The sequence below is a fragment of the Ornithodoros turicata genome, chromosome 8 (assembly GCF_037126465.1).
Source record: "Ornithodoros turicata isolate Travis chromosome 8, ASM3712646v1, whole genome shotgun sequence".
In the NCBI taxonomy this organism is placed as follows: Eukaryota; Metazoa; Arthropoda; class Arachnida; order Ixodida; family Argasidae; genus Ornithodoros; species Ornithodoros turicata.
The window spans coordinates 32,792,469-32,803,937 of record NC_088208.1 but is presented as its reverse complement, the minus strand read 5'-3'; the positions used below and the strand labels follow the sequence as shown (position 1 = coordinate 32,803,937).

Below are 11,469 nucleotides of genomic sequence, written 5' to 3'. Positions count from 1 at the left end.
TCTCTACTGCATATCGCGCTCAGGCTATCCAATAGATAAATCTTCCGGATTGCGTCTCTACTGCATATCGCGCTCATAGCAGGCGACACCGTCCGAACCTGCGGCTGTCGTCTGCTATACAGATTGTCATGTGGGAGCCCCGCAGGATACTCTCTACGGTTAGCAGAGCCAACACCACCTAAATAGAGAAAGCCTGCTTACTCGTCGACGTGACGGCATAAAAACTAAGTGTCAGCCAATCAGGATCGTGTTTTCAACGGTGGTAGCCAATCACGAACGTGCTTTCAGCGGTCGTGGCCATGAAGACGAGCCACCGTCGTCTGCAAGTAGTGATTTAACATCCCTGCGTACTAATTGGGGAAACTTGTAAATAGAGCGCAAGACGGTCCCGTATCTTTCTCAAGACTGATATTCTGGAAAGCGTGTTGGACCTTTTTCCTACAGGTTCAGGACTACAGCTTCCATGTCAGCTGCAATCATTTGCGAGTTCTTGAATTCGCAGAACGGCGATCCGCAGTAGCAGACGAATTTTGACTTTTTATGTCCACGTAGCGAAGAAGGGAGAGGAGGCAATAAGCAGGCCTTTTGCATCTAAGTGGCGTTGGCAGAGCATTGAAATGCGTCACGTTGAGCGCTCGCGAAATCTGACGTTTTTCACGTCTTCCACTGGCATATTCTGGGGAAGATGGTCATCTTCATCGTCGTCATGAATATTTTACGATACCCCTGTCTTCCTCCTTTTGTCCGACTGCTCACCTGCGTATTGAAGTCTTCCATTAGTAACTGAGGTTCTTTGGCGAGCACAATCCCATCTACAGTGGGGCCGAATGCGCTGAGGTGGTCTGGTACGTTGACTTGTGCGCGCAGAAGGTCGGCAGCAGGACGCACTCGGAGACACTCCACCAGACCTTGGTTGTCCGGCGGGCAACCGAGACTCGTGGCCACTTGGAGCGTGTGTGCAGCCGCATCCCTCGCTAAGGCCCAAGGACTTAGCGCTGAACCGGACATCATGATGGCACGCTGGAAGAGACCTGCGAAGGAGATGTACTGTTTGCTTGCACCTGATAGACTCTATTCTGACTCATATTCAGGACATATTCAGGAACAAGAACATAACAGGAAGATATTCACATTGATGCACACAGTACAAACATACAGATATACAGTACATGGCACTAAAAGGGAAGGAAGAAAAAAGCTGTACAACTTCACATGTTACTCAGTGAACGCCAGAGGAGAGTTTTGAAAACATTTGTATGGGAGTTAAATATATCAAGAGAGGGGTGAATTGCGTTTGTCATTTGTTGAATTCATGCGATCGGATTTGCAGGCATAGGGTGGGATAGGTAGAATATATTCGTGTGTCCGGTTACATTGACAGGAACGACGATATGAAGCTGATGTAATAAAGATGGTGTATCGAGGAAACTGTGTAAGATCTTATAACAGAACATAATATCATGAAAACGGCGTCGCGTTGAGAGTGGTTCGAGGTTAAGAAATGGCATTATCTCCCTGTAGACATACACTCTAAAGCCAGGGCTCTTTCTCAAAAACACGCTATGTACAATGTGTAGAAATTTTTTTGGACAGATTCAATCCGCGAGGAGTCAGTGTAGGAAAGAGAGTTCCACACTGGAGACGCGTATTCCAGTCGCGGTAAAATTAAGGAACGGTACAGGTGAAGAAATACAGGGTGTGTGGAAAAGGTTTTGCATGTATATGTGAACACGCAAAGAATTTTGAGAGCTTGAAGAGCGTCCGTAGGAGACATCGTCACGAAAACGCGGCTAGGAGTCGACAACGACCCCCAAATCCTTCAGTACATGGACACGCTTAATAATAATAATAAATAAATAATTAATAATAATAATAATCTTTATTCACCATTCTCTTTGATGAGAGTTGAGACAAAAAAGCCTAGAGGACTTGACCATATACCAATCAAGGTTCACAAAATTGTCAGAACGGCCAAGCTGTCTTTGCATACTGTCATCTGAACTTAAGCTCGACGCACCTTTTAATTAATTTTCACGCATTTCAGTTTATTTGCATTGGCCACAAGGCTGGAATTCCCAACGCCTCTTGCTGTGCAAGGAGTTCAAGGAACCGAGCAAGCAGCAAGCAGTTCTGGTTCCTGGTTAGCCCGCACCAGAATTCGTCGTACGCACGTGTGTACTGAGTAGACAAAAAAACGATAATACAGAGCAACGTTTCATGTGTGCATGCAGTACTTCACTGAAACGAGTGGAGGTGAAATGAAACAACTCAGGAAAAAGGTACTGACGCCGGGATTCGAACCTGGTTCCTTCTGATTTCCGGTCAGATATGCAGCCGCTATATGCTACCGGAGGAAGTGAACTGGGGGGGGGGGGAAGCGTAGAGGGTATACAGGGACGACTCTAAGGATTGTAATTCGTTACATGATTTGTTCATGCTTTGGGCACTTTTACAGCTGGTCAAAAAGGAGCTAGCAGCAGAGGAGAAGAGAGATTTCCGGATTTTCGTGCATTGGGCTATGCCTTATGTTACACACCAGTACACTGATGATGATGATGATGATTCGAGTTTTTTTGGGGCGCATCGACAACAAAGGTCATAATGCGCCAAAACATTGGCAGTGATGTGACTTGTTAAAATTAAATATGACTAGTGAGAAAAAAATATGAAGATGTCTAAAACTGTCAGTCTGAAACTACAGAACATTTAAAGATTCCAGTATCTGTCAAAAAGTTACACTCTGCTAAAGGGGATTATCGCCTCGTCACCAAGCAATAGGGCTATGCGAAGGGGTAAATAACGAGGATAGATAGATAGATAGATAGATTGATTATTTAAAAGAAAACCAGGGAGAAATTGAACTTGTCTCCTGACTAGTTCTGCTACTCCCAAAACAAAACAACAAACAAACGAACAGCCCAAAACAAACAAACAAGTACATTCCCCATCCCCAACAATTAGTGTGTTAGTACACTAGGTGCAAGGATAACTAACGGTAATAATAACGAGGATAAAACTACACCAGTAAGCAAGTGTGTGCTAGAGGTAATGACATGCATAGCATGTCGCTTACTATATTTGCGCAGCCAATAACCGCGAGTCTACTATTTGGATAGCAGGACTACATGGTTTCTGCATCTGCCTAAGGAATAATAGGTGTTGACTGAGCGGGACTCAGTCCGTCTTGCGATAAGTGCTCATGACTTGTCTGCCGAAACTATACAATCACTATGTGTCCTGTAGCTCTTCCGGACCAAAGAGAATACTACGTGTCTCTAGCATTGACAGTAGCTATTCAGTGTGGGTATACCAACACTGAAGGGGAGTTGATATTGCCTATTTACCTTCTGCGCTGCATGGTCTGTGTTATCGTTGCGCCAGATAAATAGAAAATCAATCAATCAATCAATACCTCCTCCGGTTCCCTCTTCTGTACTATGCCGGAATTGTGATTCAATTTATCCTTTCAAAAATAGCACGGCATACATCTAATTCGTAACTAGCGAAACGAGCCTGCCGACAGTCAGAGAAATCGCAGTTTCTTATAATTCTCATTTGTTAGTCGAACGTTGCGAGAAAGAAATTTGGGTCGCATTCCATGCGGAAATTATTCCGCTAGTGCGAAAAGCGCTCAGGTATCGGCTTTTCGCTAATGAGGCAGCTTAGAATAGATGGCGGATATACAAGTATGCGGGTGTTAGGATTGGCCCTGCGTAACTAGTATTACCCGAGAGGCCCTCCACCGGAACGCAAAGGGCTTGCACAGTTTATTTCGCGACGTAAAGCCCCGAATTATTATTAGCAAAGGGCTTGCAACATTGAAAATCGAGCGTGATACGGGCGAGGGCGTTTTCCCAATTTATCTGAACCACTTAGTGAACAAATATTCTTGAGCATTAATTTTCCCACGAGCGACATTCCCCGGAATACTCCAGAGGAAGTTGCGAAAAACGTCGCAGGTGTTTTTTTTCTTCTTTTTTTTACTGTCACTTGAGCGCGAGCGCTCAAAGGAAAAGACGCCGACGGTGTCGTCTGCTAAGTGTCGTCTGCTACGTGGCATCTGCTAAGTGTCGTCTGCTAAGTGCGCAGTACGCCACTCACGAAACGTAATGCTCAACGTAGCACGGGGCGGAACTTCGGCTTCTGAGCAACTTTTTTTTTTTTTGCTTTTTCTTCCACTAGAATATTCCGTGAGGAAGTTGCACGTTTGAATACACGGTTTGTGTCTGCACAGGGGAGAGAGTAAAGTTAAAAAAAAACAAGAAAAGTGTCTGGTATGCGGTATGTCTGAGTATACGGTACGCGACTAATTGCGTCCCTTGGCCCCAAGCTTTGGAACCTTTTGCCAATCGAGATTTTTTATAATTTTTTTTTGTTAGAGACCCGAGACGTTACATTATTTCCTCATCGTGGTATTTCAATTGATATGAGGGTTCTTGAATCTTGTATGCTTCACTTTTTATTTGACTTTACCTTCCTTTTTTTTTTACACCACGTACTATGAGTGTCCTTAACATAGCTATGTGCTATTGGACCCGTATCGTGGTGTTTGTGTGTTGTGTTTTAACTGAATAGAATAAACCATCTCTCTCTCTCTATTTGGGAGAGGGACCAGTGAGGTAGCTGCACGTGCAGTGGGGAGAGAGGGAAACTGGGGAGCTGCGCGGACTCCCGCCCTACTTGCATAGGGTATTGTAAGCCTCATGTTCAAAGAGGGAGCTTATTAAAAACAGTGCTGGTGTATGAATGCTTTCACCACAGAGGGAAGCTGTGTGTTGCTTTACACGTTACACAAAACTCATTAATTTCTGCCTCGTCATACAGGAAATCTCCCTGTACAGCTCAGGAGAACACAATATGTACATAGCAATGTAGTATCCATATACCCATATAAATGCATACGCACCAGAAACAACCACCACCAGTCCACCCTTTATTCAGATGCTGCTGATTGGGGGCGGTTTCATCGCCATTGCCTTTCTGTATTTTATGATTTTGTTGTTCATTTTTCATTCATTCTTTCCTAATTGTTTGCTGTATATTCCACAGCGTGGTTGTTTTTTTCACGCGATGAAGTGCAGATTCTGCACGAACGCTCGTCATTAAAACTACATGCTTCTAAACATCTGAATTTTATTCGTACTGCCTAATTTTGCCACATTGAGAGAGCGCTAGCATAGATACGCATCAGAAGTACGTTACGTCAATAGTTGCCTTATTACACGCCGGCAAGAGACCGCTCAATTTAGCTGCACTCATTGGCCATTATGAAGATCCTGTGCTCATTCGCCAGTTTCTTCACCTGTTCATGGACTCCCTGTCGTCCACTGGATTGCTCCAGACGCTTTAATTCTTTCTCGTATTTTCATCCTTCCTTCATCACCTTCATATAATAAATATAATGTTCCACGTGCAATGGGGTAGGGTGCCACACAACCGCGGTGAAACACCCCATCCCATCGTCATCATCTATTGTTGTTGTTTTTATTACACGCACAGATAGCAAGATGATAATGACGATGGGGGACTGTAGTGTAACCAAGAGCGCATGATTTTCATAATCAAAGCTGCTCAGCCGCAGATATTACACAAAAAGAGTGCAGCGTAGAACAATCGCAATTTGCACGAGTGTGCCGAATTCGTGTTTAAAGAACCTTTTGTCAACAGAGCGCATTATTAATGGTCAGCAGACTGCGGAACACAGATGGCCGGAACTTATTAGCTAAGACGCCAAGTTTAAGACGACTGAACTATACGACGTTGCGGGGATTTGCTGGGCACAATGCGCCCGTGGAGTGGGAACGCGAGTTCCTCGGTCGGGGAAGAAAGGGACGTGTTTAGTGTACGGGAAGTACTGCGCCGGGGCCAGGCTGCCAGCTGTTATCGGGCTCCTATATTTAGCCTCAAGCGCTGAACGAATGACCATTCCCGATGGCAAGACGATTTATCGGATTGGGAGATTGGGGATATCGCATCTTCATGGTAACTAGAGATGGGACGAATCCACGAATCTTAAGAATCTCGAATCTTTCGAATATTTTCTTTAAAAGCAGTTTAAAGAGCCAGGAAAAAACAATTCTGGTGAAAAGTGTTTTGAAGCAGAATATGATGCATTGGTTGAATGAAAAACAAATTAAATAATGCTCGAGTTTCAGGAGAAAATATACCTATATAGTTGTGTAATTTATTTAACATCTTGTTAATCGACTAAAAGAAACGCATAAATTAATTCTCGAGTCTGAATTATTTCCATAAAACTAAGCATCCATCAAATGCAAAACCAGGTTACTTTTAAACCTGTAATGTAACAGTTCCTTCCTGAACTCTTTCCGCAGTTCCGAACAGTTTCCGAACTGTTTCTGAACAGTTCCGCGTGGCTCAGTAGTTAGCGAGGCCATGTCACGTCGAGACTGGGAGGTACTCGGGTTCGAATCCCGGTGCCGGCTGTGCTGTCTGGGCGTTTTCCAGCGTTTTCCTCAGGCATGAGACAATTGAGGCTGGAACACATAGAAATGACAAATACATACAAAGCCTCAAGTGCATCATTGTTTCCTCAGACGCTTTCAGGCATATGTCGTCACAGTTCCCTTAGAAGCCCGCCCAGGACGCACATTCCACTAGGGCGTCAGTCGTGACGTTGCCCACCTATATGTGAGGCCGACAAAGGCGAGCCCTTTCACCAGCAGCACCACCGCGGTTACCCGATCAAACCGGGGTTACCGTGACACCATGGCTTGTTGTTGTCGTACGGCAGTTTGTGACGGTGTTAGCAGTGACGTAACTGTGGCATAAGCGCCAGGTATATTTTGATTACGCTGTATACCATGAAAAGAAAAGAGCATAATGGCAATTAAAAGGCTTAGCAATCATTAAATACACGGTACGCGCACGACTATTTGCGGGAGATGTCACAACACGCGTATTGACGTCGGGAAATCGGAATCGCGAAACCGTGGCAACCTCGCGAAACCCAAGTTTCCAAGCTCGGTTTCCCATAACCGCGGTTAGCTTGCGTAACCTCCGTTCGGTCGTCCGTGTGACTGCAATATCGCGTACACGTATCCGCGGTTTGCCTTAACCGGGCCTTAGCGCTGCCCGTGTGACAAGCGTAAATGTTGTGACACTTTGATAGATGTGGCTTATTGTATGACACACGCATTGTACAGCGCACTTTAGAGCAGGGTTACGGAGTTGCCACTCCGGAGTTGGAATGATTCCGGAATCATTCCAGATTTAGCAGAGCCCGGAATGGAATTGGAATCGAACGGCGGAAACTGTCCTAGGAATGGGAATGGAATGGTCTGGGTGCCCCGGCGGCAGTTTTGGTTTCAACGTGCTGGTTTCTGCCCTCGCACCCTTTGCACCACACCTGCACCCAGTCAAGAGTGAAATAACCTTGTCTTTGTGCTTTTTCCGTGCTTGGTAATGTCGATCGCTTGTAGCACTGCTGGACTTGCCAGTGTGGTTACCGGTCCTTTTCTTTTATTGAAGGAATTAACGGAATGGACTTGGGTTGCCAAGCCATTCCCGGAGTGGGAACTGATCATACCTTTTCATTCCGAGGAATTGAACGGAATGGAATTATCGCAAATGTCCATTCCTCGGAATGGAATTGGAACGGAATGGGAGACCCCATCCCGCAACCCTGCTCCAGAGTATTTGAGCAAAAATAATTATTTTTTTGCATGTCGTTCTTCGCGACATAGTACATAAAAAAACAACTCAACACACGTACCAATCAAGCTTTGACGTCCGATGTACGCAAGCTACGACCCTTTCTATTGGTAGTCCTAAGCACGTGACGTGTCGCGCGCTGCGTCATTGGCGGAGACGCCTACGGTGATATAGCTACGGATGAAACGCGGTTGTCGCCGTGCCGGTTCTCTACGCGTCTGTTACTCCCATTGCTGTGAAACTACACTCTTAACAATGAGTTTCACCATATAGTACGCTCCTAGCTAACGACCATCCCGAGCGACAACTTTCTCGCCCCTGATTTGTTGAAAACGGGAGGCGGATCCTATTTTGTGCCATTATGCGCGTGTATCCGTGTTTAAAAAACATGTCTAATATCTGTGTTTAAAAAAGTGGTTAACCATTCAAATTCACGAGTTTTCGATGTCCAAGTCGATTCCAAGTCGTTTTAGCGAATAAAGCCACAGTTTATAGCGGCCGTCAGGCTTAGCAGGGCGGACACGACGGAGCAGCACGTTGGTTCGTTCATAACTAGGTTAGTCCAAGTTCGATGTTAGGCCAACTTCACAGTTGGCAGGTTCTCCCGCGCGCGACTGTGAGATAACGTTTATTTACAGTAGTTTTATTTTGCAACGGGGATTTCGATCACTTTAATTCGCGGTACCCCCAGGCGTTCGTCGACAGAAAAAAAAAATAAAAAATAAAAAAATAAGGCATATATGTTAGTTTTTCACGCCCGTATGCTTGCCAACAGCACTGTTCTAGCGCGCTGGGCAGATGCATTCTTTAGCATGCACGGCGTCTACGTTACAGAAGCGAAACTGCGTTTAATGAAGAAACCGTACACCGTTGCAGTGCTCCGCGAGGCCAACTAGAAATGACTTCGTAAAAGCGTTTTTGGAGGCTGGTGTTCTTCATGTAGGAAGTTGCTGCCAGTAATTACCTAAGGGACACAGCTTGGCGCCACTCTTTTGTACTTTACGGTGTCCTTCACCCAGGATCTCGTGATATAGTTGTAAGGGTAAGTTATAATGATCCTCTTGCTCGGTAAAAGAGTGTGCGGGTCAGATTTCAACCTGGCTCGCAGTTCATTACGGGCTTGGCCTGGAGCTTGGCTTAGCGGTGTCTATGTTTTTCAGTATTGCATGTGGAGGAAGTGAAACGTGTGGTGTTGAAATACGAGGGGCGTTCAAGTCAAACCGGGACTTTTCATTTTTCGCAAAAGTAAAATGAACTTACAGGCGAGAAATCAGTTTTATTTTTCAACGTAATCTCCAGCTGCGCTAATGCACATGTCCCAGCGTTTCACGAGGGCTTGAATGCCACCAGCGTAGAAATCCTTACCGGTGCGTAGCAGCCATGATAGGACCGCATTCTTGACCTCGTCGTCGCAGCTGAAGTGGCGCCTCCCAAGGAACGCCTTCAGTGGCCCGAAGAGGTGGAAATTTCTGGGGGGCAAGGTCCGGACTGTAAGGGGGATGTGACAGCAACTCCCAGCCAAGTTCCTCTAAGGTGCGTGTCGTGAGATGCACGGTATGCGGGCGTGCATTGTCCTGTAGGAGGAGGACTCCTTTGGTGATTAGGCCCGGCCGCTTTTGCTTCAGCGCCTTATGCACATCCCTGAGAACCTGGCAGTAATATGCACTATTGATCGCACTATATGCACTATTGATATCGAGACATATTATCCGTCGGTCCTTGAGGATCAGGCGCTCCGCAAGTTGGATGTTCTCAGGAACTCTGACACTGGGCACTGAGCCGCCCCGGCCGGGATCGCCCAGCATTGATGTACGGCCGTCACGGAAGCGTTTGCATCACTCAAACGCTTTGCTGCGGCTAAGTGTATCTTGGCCATACTGAGCCAGAAGTCTTCTGTGAATTTCAGATGACTTCACGCCTTCATTCACGAGAAACTGTTCGATGTGCGCGCTCACCTCGTTGTCGGCCATCCTGTCCAGCACGTGTCTTCTGTTTTGCACAAACTTTGGACCACCACGTGGTGAACGCGGAGGCCTGTTGCGTGGGAAAATGACGAAAAAGAAGTGGCGCGAGCCATTTGTACAATCAGGAGACAGGAAGTCCCGGTTTCACTTGAACACCCCTCGTAATAATAATGGTTCCGTAACGTAAGGTTTGTCTGCCTAGTGTGGCAACATGCTGTACGTGCCGCAGGATAGGACTGCGGATAATTTCGACCACCTGGGGTTCTTCTGACGTGCGTCGGAAAATCTCTGACACACGGTACTGGAAGCAGTGTTTACCTCCTCCGCATTGCTACCGTCCTCGGCCGGTATCGAACCGGCGATCTTGAGATCAGCAAGCCAACACGTTACCGACTGAGCTACCGAGGCCGGCTGTGGTGTTGAGGATATGAGAAAATGATCAGGAGGACCGATGTGTGACCGATCCACGAAGTATTCCATTTTGGTCACCGTGAATAAACGCGTAAGGTGTTATTGGCGTTGTCACGAACTGTATAGAACGAGAGGGAATCAACGCCAGAAGTAACGGACAGCTTTCGACATGTGCTACGTCACCCAGATGACCTCTGAAGCGAGAAAGGTTTTTGCCGTTGTGGTTCTTGGGGAGGAAAAACAATAATAAGGAGCACGGAGGAGGAGCATAATAAGAAAAGCGCGATGACTTTTCGAATGTCCCGAGCTTGACGTGTGCCCTCAGTTCTCGAATGGCTTTAAAGGAAAAAACGTCAGTTGCAAACGTTCCTCCATCAGGGCACTAACGCGGTCCCCGAGATGAATTGCTTTAAGCGATCCGAAAACAGGGAAAGTATTTCCGGTCATGTTTCCCCGACATGCGTGTTTGCCCTTTCTTTGGGTTTGGTGTACAGTGAACCCTCGTTATTATGACCATGGTCGTTCCCGAAAATTTTGGTCATAACGCGGAATTGTCATATTAACGGGGGAGATTTGCAGGGATTTCACAGCATTGTTCCCCAAGAGTGTGGTCGTAAAGCGCGTATGTCAGATTATCGGGGGTCATATTAACGAGGGTTCACTGTATGTGTAACTTGCCGCAACCGCGATTGCGCAAAGTGGTCGTTGAATACATGTATGCAAAGCGCGCCGTTCGTCGACTATTTGTGTCATGGAGCACTCTTTAGTACGGTAAAGCCTCGTTATAACGAAGTTAACGGCACCTGAAAAATATTCGATATAAGCGATAATTCCATAAAAGCGAAAGTGCCACAATAACAGTGACAGCACCCTCGGAAACACCGTGGGAGCCTTGAAGGAAGCACTCAGTCCAACAAGCATACTTTGGCATCCTTTTAATACAAGTACTAGAAAAAAAAAAAAAAAAAAAGGACTGCAGTACCTGATGTACGGATTTTCGCCGACACGCGGTTCGCTCTAAACTGAATTGGTTGGCTGTATACGTATTTCGAATAATGACGATGACCATAAAGAAAAGAAAAAAATGCGATGTAAGTCTTGCTGGCTACCCCACTACACCTACACAGAGTTGATAAAAAAAAAGGGGGGGGGGGAATGCGCGCACACAAAGGAGAAAAGCCGAAAAAATAAACAAACACGGTAAGGAAGTAGAGACTATAGCAAGATAAGTCACAACGCAGCCGATGGGAAACACTTGTCGTGTTTCGAAAAGTCACAAAATATTTTGTAGCTAGGTGTCTTCGAGGAAATGTTAGTGCGCTTTTGAAGGCGCCGCTTGATGACGCCCAGAGTGTTCAGGATGTCAAAGGGTCGATCGTTCAGACGGCCGAGGCAGCGTGGAACTTCGGCTAACGCGATA

General features: G+C 46.2%; 1 protein-coding gene and 1 long non-coding RNA gene across 3 annotated transcripts in view; one reads left to right on the top strand and one right to left on the bottom strand.

Annotated features, from left to right (window-relative positions):
• The window catches only part of LOC135367034 (uncharacterized), a 688,737-nt gene that overhangs the window by 43,101 nt on the left and 634,167 nt on the right, over positions 1–11,469 (top strand). The gene's annotated exons all lie outside the window — the stretch shown is intronic.
• The window catches only part of LOC135367030 (neuroligin-4, Y-linked-like), a 261,876-nt gene that overhangs the window by 28,627 nt on the left and 221,780 nt on the right, over positions 1–11,469 (bottom strand). For both annotated transcript variants that reach the window (XR_010414340.1, XM_064600093.1), the window contains exon 4: positions 757–1,031. Coding sequence is in view for 1 of the 2 variants with exons in the window: in XM_064600093.1 (XP_064456163.1) it covers positions 757–1,031 (275 nt within the window). In the remaining variant the exon portion in view is untranslated. The remainder of the gene's footprint in view (positions 1–756; positions 1,032–11,469) is intronic.